The sequence below is a fragment of the Setaria italica genome, chromosome V, assembly GCF_000263155.2.
Source record: "Setaria italica strain Yugu1 chromosome V, Setaria_italica_v2.0, whole genome shotgun sequence".
In the NCBI taxonomy this organism is placed as follows: domain Eukaryota; kingdom Viridiplantae; phylum Streptophyta; class Magnoliopsida; order Poales; family Poaceae; genus Setaria; species Setaria italica.
In genome coordinates this window covers 43,084,599-43,104,179 of record NC_028454.1, presented here as the reverse complement: position 1 = coordinate 43,104,179, position 19,581 = coordinate 43,084,599, and the positions used below count along the sequence as shown (strand labels likewise).

Sequence of the window (19,581 nt, the reverse complement as noted above, 5' to 3'; positions counted from 1 at the left end):
TTGGCTGAGGGAGTCAGAGCGGCTTGGCCGATGTGGGCCTAAAGTGGGCCAGGATGGTGATTAGCCGAAGATGAAGATTGGTCCGTAGGAAAATACTAACCGACTCCGATGCGGGTTGTGTTTATGTATAAATATTTGTTATCTTTAAATTAGAGATAAATTCTAGTCGGTTAGGAAATTAGTTGTAACAGGGTATAAATAGGTGCCTCGTAAGGCTTGTAAAACAACAAAAACAACAATCAATAAAAATCTATTTTTTCCACGTACTTTACTTTCAAGTCGGCGACTTCGCCAAATACTTTTTCCTTTTCATGAGTTTGTACAAGTTGGCAGGACTGCATCAACACGATCTCCGGCCAATTTGTAAGTTCCGCGTATCGAGTAGTATCTAAGCTTTAACTTCAAGCGCATCATTGTTGTTTCATTTAGATTTATTCATCAGTTATCGATATTTACTAGAATTATAGGTTTTACCCGTTGTTTTAGTTCTTATCACCAGTTATCCAGCTTGAGATACGAACTGTTGGCTTTATCAATATTATTATTTATCATCATATAGCCGATTAGATCTGTTCTAAGTGTTGCATCTGTAGCATTGTTTAGGTTACTTTAGTAGTTCCTTTCGCAATTGCTACGTGATCATCGGCCGTTTCATAGCCGGTCATCTTCACACCAATTTGACCGATTCGCTAATACATGCTTTAAAACAGATCTGAACTTCAGCCGATCAAAACCCTGGAATTTAATATTTTTCTTTCCTTGTCAATTAACAGGTCAGATTGACTGGCACGCCGTGCAAACCATACCAGGGCAATAACCTGAACAGGAGCTAAGAAGATTCTCCCGGGTCGTGTGTCCAATGCCGAGAGTCATCGTCCGATTTTTAGCGTCAACAACATGATCGATTCTTTGCTATTGTTAATCATGGCTGGTCAATCCCGGTCCAGGAACTTGATAAGGTTAAAATCATCAGGCAGAAGTTCAAAAATTTAGGGAGGGTTCTAAGAGCATGGCAATCTTAGCTCTCAAGTCTCAAGGCTCATCAGATGTAAAACTAGTTATTTCTTTTCTGGAACTAATAGAAGAATTCAGAGATTTAACTCTGGAAGAATGGAACTTCAAGGACATTCTGCAGGATCAGTTGCAAAATCTTCTTAAACAGCAAAATATTTATTGGAAGCAAAGAGGAACAATCAAATGGGTTAAGTTTGGGGATGAATCAACTAAGTTCTTTCATGCAAATGCAACTATTAAATATAATAGGAACTTCATCAAGTCCCTTGAAGATATTAATGGGGTGCTGCAATATAAGCATTCAATTCTAGGGAAGCATATAGGGAAAGGTTAGGCACCACTGAATATAACTCCATGGTCTTCAACTTGGAACAGCTTATGCAATAGTCTCATAATCTAGATTGTCTGGAGGAACCCTTCTCACATGGTGAAATAGATTTGGTTACCAATAGCCTACCTAATGATAAAGCACCTGGGCTGGATGGTTTTAATACAGACTTTATAAAGAGGTGCTGGCCCAATATTAAATAAGACTTTTATGCCCTATGCGATGCCTTTCACTCTGATCATATCTGTTTAAAGAGCATTAACGGATCATATGTCACTCTGATAGCAAAAATTGATGGAGCATCACGGGTTTCAGATTATTGGTCGATTTCTCTGCTGAATATTTCTATCAAACTACTTACTAAACTCTTGGCCAACAGACTGCAAAAGGTAATTACATCACTTATTCACATCAACCAGTATGGCTTCATAAAATCCAGGACTATACAAGATTGCCTGGCGTGGGCCTTTGAATACTTGCATCACTGTCATAAATCAAGAAAAGAAATTGTTATCCTGAAGCTCGATTTTGAGAAATCTTTTGACAAGATAGAGCATAAGGCAATGCTAGAAGTGATGAAACACAAGGGTTTTGGACAGAAATGGCTGCAATGGATGACACATATTTTTGAATCAGGTACATCATCCATTCTACTTAACAGGGTCCTAGGAAAGAGGTTTATTTGCAAAAGGGGAGTTAGGCAGGGCAATCCACTTTCTCCACTGTTGTTTGTCTTAGGTGCTGATGTGTTACAAACCCTGTTAAACTCTGCAAAGGATCAAGGGCATCTTCATTTGCCAACACCTCTTTCATATAGTCAGGACTTTCCAATATTGCAGTATGCAGATGATACATTAATAATTATGGAAGGTTGCCCCAATCAGCTGATCCATAGCGCCGCCCAGCATCTCTGCTCCACCACCGGTCCAAACGCCTCCGCCGCTAGCGTCTCTACTCCACCGCCACCTCCAGAGCTTCGTCCCTCCACCACCCCCACTGCTTCCACTCCTAGCACCGCGGTCCGCCGGCCCCAGCACCGCCTCCCTCTGCCTCGCATCCCACAGCCCCAACGCCGCCTCCTCCACCTCGCACCCCAGTGCCGTTAGCCGCCAGCCCCCACTGCTAGCCGTTGCTCACTCCTCTGCTCCGCGTGGTGGCCCGCACCTCCGTCCCGCGCCGCCCGCCTGTGCCCCAGCGCCGCCGCCCGCAAGCCTCGTCCACGCCGCCGTTACCATACATTCCAGGCCGATCAGCCTCGTTGACGCCGGCTTCGCCATCCGCCCCACGCCGGCCGGCCTCATCCATGCCGTCGTCGCCCTCCACCCCCCGCCTAGCTCCACTCGGGCACCTCACCCGCGCCGCCGTCGTCTCCGACCTCCGCCACCTCCTTCCTACCCCGGCCAGCCACCTGCTCCACCTGCGGGCCTCTCCCGTGGACAAAGATGCCAACTGAGGAGAAGCCGTGTGGAGCTAATTTTTTTTGCTCCCACTCCCTCGAACAACTCCAGTTAACGGATTTCAAGGAGCTTCAACAGTGAAGCTATTTTCAGAAGAGGCGTTTGGCATGGCTTTTTCAGAAGCCAATGGATAAGCCCTTGGAGAAGCCATGCCAAAGGGACCCTAGTACTTGGAGAGGGAGGAGAAGTCGGTGAAGTGAGTTTTTTTAGCTCCTCCTCTTTAGTGCAAACTGTTTCGTGGTTTCTATCCAACTTTGATGGTGGAGTCGTTTTGAAGTTGCTATTGGAACTTCACTTAAAACCCGTGAAGAAGGACCTGTCCAAAAAGCCCTCGCATGGTGCGCGCGGAGCCCACAGCACGCTCCACGGGAGGGTGGGCACGTGCTGGCTCCAGCAGCTCGGCTTTGCCTCGTCGGCTCTGCTCCTCCGGCGACTCCGGACCTCTGCGCGGTCGCCGTCGTCTTTGTCCGAGGAAGAAGCTTCCCGTGTTGGGTTTGGTGTCCGCTAGTCGCTTACCAAGCGTTCCGTGCCTCGTGGCTGCATTCCACGTGTGGCGGCCGCGCCATGGCAGATCAGGATTGGAACCTTTTGTGGTGACGTTCAAGAAGTTCCAGCAGGTCTGTGCTCTCGTGCATGGCAGGCAGATCCCGGATGAACTTTTTGTGCCTCTACAACATTTCCCATCGTGCAGGCCGGGACGAACACGGCCCACGGGACGGCAGCGGCCCGCTGCAAAAGGGCTCCCCTGACCAACGGACGGGCTCTTCCACCCGAGACTTATCCGCTAGCCTTAACCCATCATCGGTTATATCTCTTCCCGCCACACACACAGGCTCAGACAAACGACTCCTATCCACACACGCACGCACGCACGGTGACCACCGCAGCAGCCAGCATGTGGTCGGCAACGGCGGCGCGCGCGGTGGTGTCCCCGCTCCCGGCGCCGTCGCTCCTGGGCGGCCGCGGGCGGCGCGGCGGGTCGGCGCGCGGGGGCGGCGGCCGGGCGGCGACGGTGTCGGTGCGGAGCACGCTGTGGGACTTCGTGGGCGGGGACCTGGTGAAGCCCGACATGGCGCGGTGGCTGGACGACGTGGAGAAGCACAAGGCGCTGGCAATCTACCCGCCCCACGAGGGCGGCTACGAGGGCCGCTACCTCAACAACCTCCGTTACCAGGGCTACTACTTCCTCGACCTCACCGCGCGCGGCCTCGGCGACCCGGAGACCACGCTCACCAAGATCCACCCCGTCTGCCCGGTACGTGCGTGTCCATGTTGTCCATGGCGTCGCCGCCTCGCCGGCGGCCGCCGGCATCTCTAGAGACGAACTGACTCGGAGTGTGTGGTGACTGGTGAGTGCAGCCGAGCCTCGGGAGGCAGCCGGTGGCGAGGTGGTACTTCCCGCCGGAGGTGGACTACAGGCTCAGCCTGCTGCACCCGGACGCCAAGGGCCTCGTCGTCTGGGTCATCGAAGCCAAGGTGCAGTGGTTACGACACGGTTGCTGGGTGCTCTGTTCTATGCAGGATCTTGTTTTGGTATCTCTCGTCAAGTTTGTCATCTGCATCGGTTCCCTTTGGTTTTGCAGGTTCTATCCAAGGCTGAGCTTCAGTTCCTGGCCATGCTCCCGGACCTCCGCCCCAAAGTCAGGGTGATTGCGGAATGCGGCAATTGGTATGAACCATATCGGCATATCTCTATCATTCATCTCAATTGTCACGGGAACATCTCTGATCAGGGGAAACGTGAAGGCATTTGTTATTAACTCTCGGGCCTGTTGGATGCAGGAGGAAATTTATTTGGAAGCCACTGAAGCAAATCGCAGGCCTTGAGCCTGACCCGGACGCAGAAAAATGACCAAGCTGACATTTTCAAGGCAACCACAGCTACACTCAAATTGCTTCTCGATCATCTCTCCGGGCTTGCATACTTGCAGCTTCGTACTGAAGGAGAGAGAATTGAGGATGTATATACGTTTTGGCTCTGCGCGGTCGCACAGGCCAGAACCTATTTCCATTATCTAAAAAAACATACGGTTTGGCACAAGTTTCAGGAGAGAACCACGTGAATTTTTCCATGTATACAAATTGAAAGAATCACGGTTGCAATGTGTTCAAACTTGAAGCAAATTATAGAAAATCGAGTTTTTCAGAATTCTGGTGTAAACAGCACACATAGTCCAATCCGGTCCGATCAAATTTCCAGTCCTTTTCAGCGGCGCAGGTACACGAGATCGGTGCGGAGCAGGAACGGGTACCCGATTCCTCTCCTCTTGGACGGGAACAGCACGAAGAGGAGGCTCACCACGAAGCCGATCACGAGCGGCACGGTGTTGACGACCTTCCGGGGCACGCCGGGGTAGTAGCACAGGACGATGTCGTGGTGCGAGGCGGCGAACGTCACAAACGCGACCAGCGCCAGCGACGTGTGGAACAGGTCCGACCACCGCAGCCTGTACAGCTCCGGCTCCCTCGGCCCCTTCCTCCGGCCGCCGCCGCCGCCGCCGCAGAACGTGCGGATGCCCGAGGGCGTGGCGACGCCGTACCGGAGGCGGCCGGAGGGAGAGCGGAAGCTGTCGGTGAGCGTGAAGAAGACGCAGGAGGCGGCGCAGAGGGCGACGAAGGCCCCCGTCAGGATGCGGTTCGGCCGGGCGCACTTGCCGTCGTCGGTGAGGAGAGGGGCGAAGATGGCGAAGGCGAGGATGGTGGCGGTCGGGAGGAGGACGTTGAGGCGCGCCGTGCCGCCCAGGACGAGGTTGAGGAGCACGATGAAGCTCGAGTTGTCGTCTTCATCGTCATCCTCGTCTGGGCGTGGTGGATCAGCAGCGTCCTTGCTGGATTGCTCAATGAGAACCTTGCATTCTTCCTTCTCCGCCATTGATGCGGCGCGTGTAAGAGCGAGGAGGGGGAGCGTGCGAGACAGGTTGGGTTGAGTTGAGACGAGATCAGAGAAGCTCAATTAAAGAGCGCGCTAAACCGAGCGAAAGCTGAAAGGAATCACCTTCCGGTATTCTTGACGAGTTAACCGAGCAAAAGCTGAAAAGAATTGCTTCAGCAAGTGTATCGACGCAATCTGAGGCTATGTGCGTTCCCCTCGCACAGAAGCAACGAGCATAGATGAAACCATTAAAGGAAAACTGCAGATCAACAACCAGAACAAGTGGACCGGAGGCAAAGTTTCTTCAAGAAAACTAGCAACATGCCTTCTTCAGATTCTTTTCCTATTTTCTAATTTTCTATCAAAGAATACAACAGTCTCAGCTGAGAACGACCTTGTATCACCGTGATATATATCCAAAAAATGGATCTAAAGCCCATTCTGGGCATCTCGAGAGGTATAACAGTGGTTCCCCAATACTCTACACCGGTGTCTCAAAAATTACAAGGGGAGTGGCGCCTTTTACTTTTTGAAGCCTAAAGTACAATCTACAAAGGTGTATCAAATGAAAGAATGGCTGAGCATGGCTGCTGCAAATATCATCAAGTGTTATAACGATGTTGATCGAAATGATTCTGCTGCCCTTGGTGACCTGAGTGGGATGCCATCTGCAGCGGATCTAAGAGGAATTCCTTCAGTAGCATAGTCATCTTCATCTGTGTGTTTAGGTATTCGGACAGGTAGAGTTGGTGGTAGACCTATGATACCAGAGAGTTAAAAGTCACCATAGATTTTTAACATATTGCATAGTTCAAATGTTAAGAGGTGAAATCATACCATCAGCCATATCTTTTGTCTTGTGAAGAAGAAACGTCCCAGAAAGGATGGTAACAAAACCACACATCTCTGTTACAATCTGAGTTGGATTCTGACGATCCCAGTCCTGCATGCAAGTAGAATAGTTGTCAATAACTATTTTGAGAATTTTCGCCAAGTACACCAGCAATTACATAATGGAATAAGGAAACAAGGCCTGAAGCCTTCAACTATGAGTATACACGACTAAATAATTCATGGAGGCCTATCAACAGCTTAAGCGGTCAACATGACAACAGAACTAGGTCATTTCTGGGAGGACAGGCTTTTGTGTCACAAACTAAAGGATCTCGCAGTCAATCTCTCAAGATCATGCTAATTTGAATATTACAGTAGCAAATGGTATCTGCGAGCGTGCATTTGATGCATTCATCCATCAAGCCCTAATCTCTATTTCTCCAGTTGCCACCAAAAATCCCGGTCATCCTCTGCTGTGGTCTCTTCCTCAAACGTCAACCACTTCGCATTTTCATCATCCACCATTTCAGCCATCAGGTACAAAGGAGTGCCAATGTAGTTCTACCCAAATAAGAGTATTTTGTGTACTCTTCTAAAATGTAAAATTATATTAAGCATATATATTTATCAAGTTTGAACATCTTTTCTTTTATGAGAGCACAAAAGCTCTTCCCAGCAAATAACACACTTACATATTTTAACAGTTCATGTTGCATCAAGCGGCAAACTGTTTCGTAGGGTCTGAAATATTATTGTTGATAAAAGCCCCATGGGAGGCATTCATAAGAAACAGTCAAGTGTTAAAAAGTCCAGCTCTCAATTCCTATCTGCCCCAAGAGGGTTCAGGTATCTCCATTCTAACTGCCACACAAAGATGGCACTTGAAAAAGTTATGCATAAAATTTGAAAAGTAGTGTAAGTAAATGGATAAAGCTTGAATAGGATAATCTAACATTGGTTCAATAAGGTGAGTCACTCAACGAAAGCATATTCCTTTAGCAAGTGTAGGTACTAACCACCAGTGGCTACTTTCCTTTATACTTACATTTCTAAGCAAACAGTATTCATTGATTCATTCCAAGTCAAACAACTTGTAGATTAAAAAACTAGGCTAACAAACATCATGCATTGAGTATTGCTAAAAGATCGTCACCTTGAACATTATCACACTAGCCAAAATGGTTAGTGATGTAAACATCGTATAATATATCGGTGACACAACTGCTGTATTGAAAGTATCAAGAGCCTGCAAAAAATTAAACTTCGTAAGTTTATTACGATTCATGTTTCTCCACACACTAATAAAGAATGCAGGATTAATTGCCGAGACATATTAATTGTGCATGTTCTAGAGTCACAACACTAGGTACAATATGTACGCACTAAGACCAAATGAGCACAATATATAATAAAATTATCTGGACAAAACACCACAATTTTTTGATCTAAAACTCAAAAAAAAAACAATTAGAAGTAGATGAACAAGGTACCAAAGTACCAAACCATTCAATGAGACTAGTATGATAATAATCATGTAGCATAGCCGGTAGGTGTATGTTTCAAATCCACAAGTCCATTATGGTTCATGCAAAAAGAAGATGGAAACTAGCCCACCAGCCCCCAAATCCAAGTGGAACATTCAACACATATAGACATATCTTACTAACACAATGCCACTTCCATGCTGAACATGAAAAAATATGTGGCACAAAGGTAACTCAATACTGCTCGCTGTGCACATCTGAACTATCCATGAAAAAAGTATACTGCTCACTATGCACAACATAAGTATCCATAAAAAAAGAAAATCACTATTACCTTGTTCAGATAGTTCATTTGTGTTACTATACATGCAACGACAACAATAGTGAACAACCATGTTTGTGGATAAATTAGCTGGTTCATTCCAGAAAAGGTCAGTTTCAAGGCTATTCCGAGAGCTTTCACACTCATGACCTGTGCCAAAGCCAGCACAGAAAAAAGGGAAAGAGAATTACAGCATGATCAATTAAAAAAATCATACTGATAGAACTACTGCCAATAGAAAGTGTGTAACACATACCGACAGAGATCCTACAAGTGAACAGACACCAATATAGACCATGATGTGCGTCTGACCATATTGTGGGATGAAATAGTATATGAGCACAAAAGTTGCAGCAAGAACGATAGCAGCATAAGATAGAAAGGCTGCAAGACCCAAACTTATGACATTAGTTCTTACTGAGATAATATACCTGAGTGGTGTAACTAATATTTGATAACAACTAATTGGGCAAGAGAGGAGGGCACCTGGTTCAGTAGCAAGATCCCACACTTCTGCTACAGATTCGATTGCACGCTCCTGAGGGGCATGGAGTACAATAGTTGTTGAACCCACAACACAGAGAACACATCCAAGTATACCAAATATATGTAGCTTCTCCTTCAACATAATGTCTGCAAGAACAGCACTGTGATAGAAGCATGTTAGAATGAAGAAAGAACAGAAGGAATTTTGGAATAATGAATATCGCCAAGGCAGTATGAATTCTATTTCTTACCTAATGATGATGCTAAGTGCACCAAGTGGTGTGACCAGGATAGCAGGAGCAAAAGCATACGCTGCAAAGTTAGCCACTTCTCCAACAATCACTGGAAAATAGGGTTAACCATCATCAATATTACATTATTCAGCAGTACAACATAAATGCCTACTTGCAGAAGAGGTTGACCTACTTGTAATCATTCCTGCCCACCATAACGGTTCGTACAAGTAAGAGTAGCCGCCAACACCTGCAATTAACCACCAACATTAACAAAGTCAATCAGTAAGAAGAGACACTTTCTGCTAGTAAAATCATGTAGCTGAACAGCACTGAGGGAGACACCCAAATCTTCAGAAACACTGCATGCCGTACATCTACAGCCACATATTTGCAGTCAACAATAACCTCTGAAAAGTCAAGCCAACTGATGACCATTCTTTCACCTGGTTACGAAAAAGACATCCCCTCCTACAGTACAATCTACACGAACTGGAATGCACCTAGAATCTATGTACTCAGTGGATGAGCATCAGTTACTACTTACTAACCAAACTGTTGTTCAACTAACTAGTGCATGGCATAAGGAAAATAAGCAAAAGATAATTGACCATTATTATGATATATAGTGAATATAACCTCCCGTACAAGTGTAGGACCCCGTGAGCTACAGCTACTTGCACATGATCCACATAGATTCAGGTCAACTCCCTAGCCATCTCAATTTATTGCAACAGCCAAACTAATTTCCGGTTCACACTCCCCATAAACGTAATTCTAACATAGATCCGGCGCGCGCAGACCGCATTCCACGGGAACGGAGATCCCCGCACAATCGAAAACCCAGCCACGAAGCCCTCGGTACGCTAACATGGCGTCTCGAAGAGCAAAGCAAAAGACCATCAGCAGGCAGCTCCGCCACTAGGATCTACGAAGCAGCGCAATGTCTCGGTAGGTATGAAGGAATTCAGCAAGGGAATCAATTCACCTGCGCGGACGCCGGAGGCGCCGGCCTTCTTGAGCCCCTTCTTCTTGACGATGAAGCTGGCCCCGATGAAGAAGCTGGAGGAGAGCGCGAGCACCAGGCCCTTGATGTTGTCCGCTGACATCCCCTCCACCCAGCTCCCGCGGCCCGCGCCAGCCGCAGAGGTGGATGCCTCTGTAGCCATATCCGCCGCCAGATGCACACCAAACCCTACCCTCCCGCGAGGCTGCGCGCAGCCGCTAGATCGCGCGACGGCGGCGGCGGCGCATGCGAGATCCGGAGTCCGGCCGGCGGCGCTCGCTCAACTAACTCGACAGGGTTCGATCACCAGAGGCGAGGGTTCCGCATTCGGCGGTGGTGGGGACTGCGTGGGCGGAGAAGGGGAGGAGGGATCGAGCGGGTAGGAGACGCAGGGTCGGCGGCGGGTGTGTCGCCGGCGAGGCGGAGGAGGCGAAGAGGAGGAGAGAAATGGAATGGAGTGGTGCGCGAGTCCACGCCACGCGGATATTTCGGTGTGGACTTGGGTGGGTGGCTAGCTAGTTGCAGTTGGCTCCCGACTCGGGGCTTGCTTGGCATCGAGGCAAACAGGCAGCCAGTGTCGGTGAATTCGCCTGGTAAACGGCAGCCAAAAATTTCACGTGCGCCGCGAGTGCTGCTAGCTCAGTTTGGGCCCAAGGCGTATCTCTTGGGCCGGATTGGTGTCGAGCCCATCAACTCTCTGGAGGAGCATTGGGAGAGGTCTCGCGCGTTGTTTGGAGGAATCTGCAGCGTCATGGGCTTTGAATGTTTGGACGAATCTGCAGCGTCATGGGCTTTGAATGTCGGGTTGTTTAGTCCGGATTAAAATTCATGGCACATAGAATATCGGGATGTTAATTAGAAGAATTAAATATAAGCTAATTATAAAATTAATTACACGGATGGAGGCTAATTCACGAGACGAATCTATTAAGCCTAATTAGTCCATCATTAGTACATATTCAATGAATATGTACTAATGATGGACTAATTAGGCTTAATAGTTTCGTCTCGCAAATTAGCCTCCAACTGTGAAATTGGTTTTGTAATTAGTCTATATTTACTACTCCTAATTACTACCTAAACATTCGATGTGATAGAAATTTTAGGAGCTCCTAAAGAACCAAACGAGACCTTAGCCTACTTACGACCTTAGCCTACTTACTACTACTGTAGATATGGTTCCTGTGAGATGAGATGATTAGAACTGTACGTGAGATGAAAGGAACAGGATGAATCAAACATAAAATTTCATAAATACAATACTTTAAATTTAATAAATATATTAAGTTTCCTTTGTATGGACCAAACATATTTTTTTCATAAATAATTACTTTTCATCAAATTTTTCAAGATACTCTTCTTTTCTTTTTTCTTTGTATCTTTTCTTTGTCTTTGTATCTAAAGGAAATTTGAATTTAAAATGGTAGGGGTCGCGCATACCCTGTCACAGATTACGACATCCACTCGCCTCCTTAGGAGATGGTAGGCTAGCGCTTCTCCAAAGTGCAGTGGAGGCCGCTGAGGCCGCTTTAAGGTCTGTTTGGTTCCCTTACTTATTATAAGCAGTTAAAGGTTGCTTATTTGAAGTTGCTTATTTTTAGTCCTAGTTGTTTGGTTGCTTGGACTAAACAACATTGAATGAAGTAGACATTGACATGTTTGCCCTTAATTATTGCTGCCCCTGCTCTTTTTCCTTCCCCCACAGTCCCACTCCTCCATGGCAGAGCTCCAAATCCATGGCCGTCAGCACCTCACGCGCGCCGGCCTCTGCGCCGCGCAGGTCCCCCTCCTCCTCCCCCGCCGCCTCCGCGTGCTGCGCCTGGGACGCCGGCGACCGCGTCGCGTCCCTACGCCTCCCCGCGCGCAGCCTCGCGGGGCCCTCCCTCCTCCTCGTCCTGATGGCCTCGAGCACGATGGCCGCCGGAAGCCCCGCCACCGTCGGAAGCCCATCCCCCGCCGCTGCCAGAAGCCCCATCCTCCGCCGCCGTTGCCCCATCCCCCGCCTCCAGGCGGCTGCTCCCCTTCCTCCCTCCTCCGACTCCCGCGGTCGGCCAGGTGGCTCCGGCGCGCGCTGCGGGTCGTCGCGGCGGCCGTGGCCGCGGGGGACGAGGCGGATGTGCTCCCGAGGCCCAGGGGAGAGGCAGTGCCGGGAAGGCTCGAGGAGCCGCAGGACATCGGCGGCCTCGCCTTCCAGGGCGACGTGGCGGGGGCTTCGCCGGCGGCGGCGAGTTCAGGGGCTTCCGGCGGCTGGGATCCAAGGGGAGCGACGTGCGGTGGCGGGGGATCCGGGTGGGTGCGTGCGGTGGCGGGATGGCGCAGGGGCGCTGGGGCAAGCGGATGCGAGGAAGGAGCGCTAGGGGGAGAAGAGAGGGGATGGGGGGGGAGAGAAAGGGGAGTCAGCCAGACAATAAATGAGGGCAGGGGTGTAAAGACCATCTTTTAGCCCCCATAAACAATCCTTGTGTTACTTATGAGCTAAAAATAAGCAGCTTCATAAACAACCCAATAAGCAAAGGTGTTTGGTTGCATAAGCAAATAAGTTACTTATTTTTAGTGCTTATGCTTTAGCAACTCAAACCAAACAGGTCTAGTAACCTGGCGTTAGTTTTGTAGCCTAACCACGTCGCCAGCAAGACTAAAGGTCCCGGTACGGGACTAAACCCTGTGTCTTTCTTTCCACAAGCTTTGTCCAGGACTCGATGTTACCATCGTTTAAGACCGCAAGTTTTCTCCGGCGACGAGTACCTGTCCGTCAGCCCATGAACTCAGCAAGCCCACGTTCGCTTGTTAACACGTACTCCCTCCGTCTCTAAATAACTCTCGTTTTCGCTTTCCGAGAAACAACTTTAACTAAATATATATACAAAATATTAATATTTTTGATACAAAATTAATATCATTAGATAGATATTTGAATCTAGTTTTTTAATAAATTTATTTGAAGATACAAATAGTGCACGTATTTTCTACAAATTTAGTCAAAACGGAAACCAAAAGCGACAATTATTTAGGGACGGAGGGAGTAACTAAGAACGGCCCAACTTCCCTAAAAAGATAAGCACGGGCCAACGAGAGTGCGGTATCCGTGTCATTCGTGACATTTTGCGCACCGACCGTGTACAAATGGTCATAATCTCTACTCTAAAAAAGCAAAAGGAAGACATTTTTTCGTACGTCATTCCTTCCGCTCGACTTCGTCCCGCGCTAGAGGCGATTTGCACCGTCCGATCTAGACTTTTTCGTCGTACGTCGTGCACCTCCGATCCGTGGCCCTCACCCCGAGCATCTCCTTCCGTCCAATCCCCCTCCACCCCTTCGAGCCGTCCCTTCGCCTGCCTCCCCAGTTCCATGCCACCATCGCCTCCGCCAACGCCACCATCCCACACGCATCCGCGCCTCCGCCGCCTCACCTGCGCCGCCGACCCTGGCATCCCCCCAAAACGAGCCGCCGTCCGTAGCCTTGAACCCCTCCAGCGCCGTCATCTCCAACCCCATCGTCCGTCGCCTCCAAGCCGCCCTCCTCCGCTCCCTCCTCGATGACCCATCGGCTGTCTACGCCGCCGCCGCGTCGTGGTCGCGGCGCGGGAGGACTGGGGACCGCTACGAGTGTCCAAGAGGGCGCACTTCACGCCGGCGCACCACCACTCGACGTCCGCGGCGGCGATGGCGACGGCCACTACGCGCCTGCACGGGTCCGCGCCGTCAGCCGCGGCGGCAACGCTGTTGCCCGCCGCACCTCCTCATGGTGGCATCCCCAGCATCCTCCTGGTGGAGCAGATTGTGCGCTCCAAGATCTACCAGAGCACCTACTGGAAGGAGCAGTGCTTCGGCCTCACCGTCGAGATGCTGGTCGACTAGGTCATGGAGCTCCACAAGGCCAAGCACGAGAAGAGCCTGTAGAAGAGGAGCCCTCAACTAATCGGCTGCCCTCGCTATCCCTAATGTGCAGCTGCCGCCGGTGATGCTAGGAAAGGGCCAACTGTTAATATCCGCCGGTGATGTGCAGCCTGTCCCTTTTTGTTCGTACTTAAACGGATTAGCATTACATTATTCACGTCTTTACCATTAAGATTAGATCACCATCTTGATGCCTATGGAGATATGGTTGTCATCTTTACCATTAAGATTAGATCACCATCTTGATGCCTGTGGAGATATGGTTATTTAGACCCGACGGAGATTAACAATCACCAGCATCAATGTCTAAATCTAATAGTACTGTTAGATGAAACTGTTTATATGCATGCTTGATGAAAATTTATACAATTGAGAGAAATAATGCGCTGGGGTAACGACTATGCGTTGGGGTAACGACTGTAGGCTTGCCCGTGTGTTGCCATGGGGAGATGTAAGTTTTCCTACCCGTGCATTGTTCATGTATTTGTACAGTCAAGTACAAAATCAAGCTACTTGATGAATCGATAGTTGAAGAATCTCCATAAGAAGGATCAACCTTCTTTGTTAATGAAGGTAATTGCACATAATCTTTATTCAAATGATTAACTGTTATAGAGCTCTTCTCAGTAGTGCTCATAATGTTCTTGTAAAGCCTGAAAACAACATGTATTGGATGGGAAAAATGTTCTTTTGTGATGTGTGAGATTGAATCAAATTTATGTTTTTTTCAGGGCACGTCTATCCAGCACTGCCTAAGGTCCCAAAAACAATGAAGGAAGGAGAGAGAGGTGTTGTGTTGGTGTAATCACAATGTAATTCTCAAAGTTATATTTATATAAAAAAAGTTCTGCGTTGTCAGTTCTTCTTCGTGCAACCCCTAATGTTGTAAAACCATACTTGCTAAATTTTAACATTAGTTACTATCTTATTTTACTTAAAAAAAGAGTTACTATCTTTCTTACTACGTCTAATTGAGTAAGAATTTTCTCCTGATGCAACTGATTCTATCAGCTAGCTGTGTTTCAATGTGTAACATATACATAATTCCATTAAGTCCATATGACAAATATATATTTGAAAGTTGACTGGTTAACTTGTTGCACGCTGTCAGTTGAGATATTTGAAAATTATTTGGGATGCAATGTAACACTTACCTTTTTTGAGGTCTCCCTAACCATGAGACTTGTGCACTGTTTTTCTTATTCTCACTATGTTTTTCTGTGGTATTGTGATGTCACACTACACTTGGCATAATGTGACAGAGCTCAATAGTGACAACCAAGTAATTATACTCAGTCTATAATTTATTCCACCAGTAATGTTTATAGCAAGTTAAATAAAAAGATACCAATTGATTTTCTTTGGACTTTTTTTATCTACTCAGGCATGCCTTTGCAACTTTGTCCTTCATTGCCGAGATTTTCCTTTTCCTGTATGTTGGTATGGATGCTTCTGATATCGAAAAGTGGAAGTTTGCCAGTGACAGGTCAGTTTAATGCACTTTCAGCTATAAATACCTTTCTTTATTTATTAACACTCAGTTTTGTTGTTTACCATTTGTAGACCTGGAAAATCCATTGGCATAAGCTCAATTTTGCTAGAATTAGTTCCGGTGGGAAGAGTTGCTTTTGTTTTTTCCCTGTCTTTCTTGTCCAACTTAACGAAAAAGACACCTTTGGAGAAAATAACCTGGAGACAACAAGTGAGCAATTGTTTAGATTTGTTTTTGCTGTACTGACTTTTTCCTATAGGATCATTTCGTTGTCGTCTTGGACTAGCAGTTCACAAGATCTGGACACGCTCAGCTGCAAGGCAATGCGATAATGATCACCAGCACAATCACTGTCATCCTATTTAGCACCATGGTGAGTCATCACGCTCAGCTGCACGGCAATGCGATAATGATCACCAGCACAATCACTGTCTTCCTATTTAGCACCATGGCAATGCGATAATGATCACCAGCACAATCACTGTCATCCTATTTAGCACCATGGTGAGTTCCAATATTCGTATAATGCAATGTGTCAGCTTATCATGTAGTATGCCCTGACATGCATGTATTCACCATTAAGCTAACCCAAAAAGGCTCAAGTCGATTGTCACATCAAACCAGTCAATGTCTAGGGAATTAAATCTGGAAGCTTGTGGTAGTGAACAAGATCTTATCCTTTCTAAATAGATAACTGACAGGAATGCAAGGTTATGTTATAAGAACTCATAATATGGTCCCCTATTATTTCTTACCCCTTCTGAAGAGATCACCTTGCTTTCTTTGATTACTCCTGTTCACAGCATGGCTTTCGAAATATCAAAATAGCTGAAGAAACGCTATCTGCTACTTGTCTTTCATGGCCACAAGTATTTCTTTTGAGAACTACGGTCACATGAATATAGCAACCATGTTTGCTAAAAGGAATGAATATGTCAACCAACTTTATTCTATGAATGCTTCTGAAAGTTTGCAATGTTTACTAGGTGTTCGGGATGACGACGAAGCCATTGATCCGGTTCTTGCATACATCTTATAAACCTTTGTGTACAGATATCGTAAGTGTTTCATATTTTTTAAGCCATCTTATAAATCTTATACTTATTTCATATTTGTACATGTTTCATATTTTTATTATCCTGTTGAATCCAATATCTTGCAATATAAATATTTGGTTGCCCGTAGCAATGCACGGGTACGATCCTAGCAACTCTTAAAACAGAGGAAGTGAACACACACAGTCGACGATGATGGGCCGGAGACAGAAGACCGCTGGAGAAATAAACAGCTAGCGAGATCGTGATCATGACCGCCGGCTGCGCGTGCCCCTGAATAATCCTGTTGATCCATCACAGTTTGCTGGAGACGGCGAGGTACTTGGTGTGCCGGCCGTGCGCGATCACCTCGCCGGTGCCCTTCTTCCTGACCTCCACCGTCACGCACCCCGTCGTCTCGCCGATGCCCAGAACCCTCGCATCGATCTCGATCTCCTCCTGCAGGCACAGGACGCGTACGTACACACGTGTACGTGTATTATCAATTAAAAAAGCTTGACTAATGGGTTGAATTAAAGCACTGTTAGTGCATGGATCGTCGCCTCACGCACGTTTGCACGGGCAGCGTTTAGGTACGAGATGGTGATCTCCAGGGACACCCCCGTCGTCGGCGAGCCGCCGGCGAAGAACACGGCCGACCCAACCAGGTCGACCAGAGATGCCAACGCCCCTCCATGCATGCGCTTGCTCCCGTCCTTCTCGGATTTGACGTGAGTGCATAGTCAAATTTACGGACATGTATCATTGATTAGACAAAACTAAAGTACTGAATACAGCTAATAAAGTTTTTTTTTCTGAAACGATAAAGATGATATAGAATCAACAAGTTAATTAAGGCTCATCTTCCAAAAATCTCAGCTTAGTTGGTTAATCAGGTCCATTGTAGATAAATATGTCCATTCAGGTTCGAGTCTGTAACCTCTCGTAAATATTTTTAACTGAAATTTCACATTTGCTAGTAAGTATATTATTTGATCCTACCATAGCATATAATCAAAAACTCATCTTCCAAAAATCTCATGAATAGAGTATAGCTTAGTTGGTTAGATCCATTGTGGATAAATATGTCCATTCGGGGTCGAGCCTCTGACCTCGTAAACATTTTTAACTGAACTTTCACCCTAATCCGCAATATAAGTATATTTAAGATTGTTGCTAATCAGACCAGGGATGGAGCTAGAAAAGATTCGAAGAGGGGAGCGTCTAAGAACATCCTCAAGTAGCTTTAATTTTAGAAAGAAGCTTCACCCTGCGGCCTTACCAAGCCATGCAGTAATAAAATCTCCTAGTATATACGTTCCTTACTATACCGAAAAAAAGATATATGTAGCAGGCGGCTTTATTTATAGTTAGCGACCCCTACTTACCGTCAGGCGAGTCGGCACCGTGAAAGAGCAGATCAGGGCGCGGCCGGGCTCGATGGCGTCGACGCGCAGGCCGGCGACGGTGAAGACGTCGTATAGCTTGCTGGCGACGCCCGGTTCGAGCTGCCAGTCCATCACCGGCCCTCCCTCCACCGCGACCTCGCCGTCTTTGCTCCGGTGGTCTTCCTGCTTGCCCATGCTAGCGCCTGCGTGGAATAGTCCTCCTGGTGCTGCAGGCTAATCGCTGCAAGCAGCAGAGCCCTTCACACACAGCAGAGCCCTAGATCTATATAACTATATATAGAGAGAGGGGGGCTGCGTTCAGTTCACTCTTCACACACAGCAAGTCAGAAATTCGTAAGCATCTATCGTGCCTATCACATCGAATATTTAGATACTAATTAGGAGTATTAAATATAGGTTAATTACAGTTCCTGCAACCACACTTAAGACCCCTTCTTCCGGGGTTCTTCCGGGGTCCTACCGTGCATAGGCATCTGGGCCACGTCACCCTTTTTCGCGGCTGTCGGATCGCGACCAATCCGGCCGTCCGGAGGCTGGGACGGGCGTATGTAATTGTTTGTGTTCCTATTTGTTTCCATGCTCAAGGAGCTGTTCTGCTACCAATCTATTGTTTTGCTGGAACCAAAAGAAGCTGCCCAAAACATGTTTGTTATTACCATGGATCTTGCTCTCCTGTTATGTGAGACCACTAATGACCAGTGTTTGAAACAGGGCTTGCCTCATCGACTATGTTGGAGTTATTGTATAGTTTCAGACAGTGTGTCCATACTAAGCTATAGATCATTTTGCTACATATGTTCTTAGGGTCATGCAGCTCTGTCTCTGAATCTATATTATCAATTACAGTTGCAGAAGAAGATTTTTTTGGCAGCTGAAGAATCAGAGTTTTTGAATATGTGAGCCATTGCATCTCCCCTACAACTATTGTGTTGTCATGTCGTGTTCACAGTCCAGTTTTCCATTCCGAGCGCCAAGGTGAGATGTGTGCTCCCTCTTCTCACCATTTCTCTTATAATTTTGTCCATTTATGTCTCAAATTCTTGAGAGTGACGGACGCTTGATCTGGGGTGTTTTTTTTATAGAATAATGATTAGTACCATGGTTCATTCTAGAAAACATTTTCCGTGATTTTTACATACTCTTCTTGCACAAGAATGGACATTCAGAGATCAAATTTCTAGAACTAAAATACTTCTTCCTCCTCCAGTCCTCCATAGGAGAATGGGCATTCGGAGATCAAAATTTGAAGACAAGTAGGCAGCCGACAGTATCAGACTTTAATCTAGACCATATCTTACACGTGTTTTTGTATTATTCAACTCAATTAGTTCTCGCTCGTTCTATATCAAATATTTTAAAGCAATACAGCAACATGTATATGTGATACATGCATAGTACTTGTACCTAACTTAATTTTACCAAACAAAGTTAGCTACTACTTCAGTCTCATAGCAAGCTTGTTCATTTATTTTCTCTGAACGGAAGATAGCCAACTTATGTTCCTGATACAGATCCAGAGGCTCCTTCATGCAAAATCATTACCAGGTCGAATGCACATTAGGGCACTGATGTATGCATATGTCTTCTAGAGATTCATGGCACTAGCACTAACACCTGATCGCTGTTGTCAAAGCACTAATTCCTAATGTGTATGGCTGCTGTCATTCCCTTAGGGCCTGCTTGGAATACTGGGTTTCACAGGCAATAGTTCAT

The 19,581-nt window shown here is 46.9% G+C and overlaps 4 protein-coding genes and 1 pseudogene across 4 annotated transcripts; 2 read left to right on the top strand and 3 right to left on the bottom strand.

Annotated features, from left to right (window-relative positions):
- The first annotated feature begins 3,637 nt into the window (after positions 1-3,637).
- LOC101786615 (NAD(P)H-quinone oxidoreductase subunit N, chloroplastic) lies at positions 3,638-4,933 on the top strand. Its single transcript, XM_004970721.3, has 4 exons — positions 3,638-4,054; positions 4,159-4,275; positions 4,383-4,468; positions 4,582-4,933. Exons 1-4 carry the CDS (start codon positions 3,695-3,697, stop codon positions 4,649-4,651), a joined length of 633 nt encoding a protein of 210 aa, XP_004970778.1. The 5' UTR covers positions 3,638-3,694; the 3' UTR covers positions 4,652-4,933.
- On the bottom strand, positions 4,860-5,837 carry LOC101753017 (protein DMP7). Its single transcript, XM_004970723.4, has one exon. It carries the CDS (start codon positions 5,669-5,671, stop codon positions 5,006-5,008), a length of 666 nt encoding a protein of 221 aa, XP_004970780.1. The 5' UTR covers positions 5,672-5,837; the 3' UTR covers positions 4,860-5,005.
- A 133-nt stretch (positions 5,838-5,970) lies between these two features.
- LOC101758971 (probable magnesium transporter NIPA4) lies at positions 5,971-10,538 on the bottom strand. Its single transcript, XM_004972216.3, has 9 exons — positions 10,019-10,538; positions 9,224-9,280; positions 9,049-9,139; positions 8,798-8,958; positions 8,568-8,695; positions 8,324-8,461; positions 7,659-7,751; positions 6,509-6,614; positions 5,971-6,429 (listed from the first exon to the last, which is right to left on the bottom strand). The coding sequence occupies exons 1-9, from the start codon at positions 10,197-10,199 to the stop codon at positions 6,281-6,283; spliced, it is 1,104 nt and encodes a 367-aa protein (XP_004972273.2). The 5' UTR covers positions 10,200-10,538; the 3' UTR covers positions 5,971-6,280.
- Positions 10,539-14,374: 3,836 nt separating this feature from the next.
- On the top strand, positions 14,375-16,642 carry LOC101758564 (annotated as a pseudogene).
- Positions 16,422-18,124, bottom strand: LOC101753418. The gene is made up of 3 exons (XM_004970724.3): positions 17,848-18,124; positions 17,032-17,175; positions 16,422-16,918 (listed from the first exon to the last, which is right to left on the bottom strand). The coding sequence occupies exons 1-3, from the start codon at positions 18,040-18,042 to the stop codon at positions 16,775-16,777; spliced, it is 483 nt and encodes a 160-aa protein (XP_004970781.1). The 5' UTR covers positions 18,043-18,124; the 3' UTR covers positions 16,422-16,774.
- Positions 18,125-19,581: the final 1,457 nt, after the last annotated feature.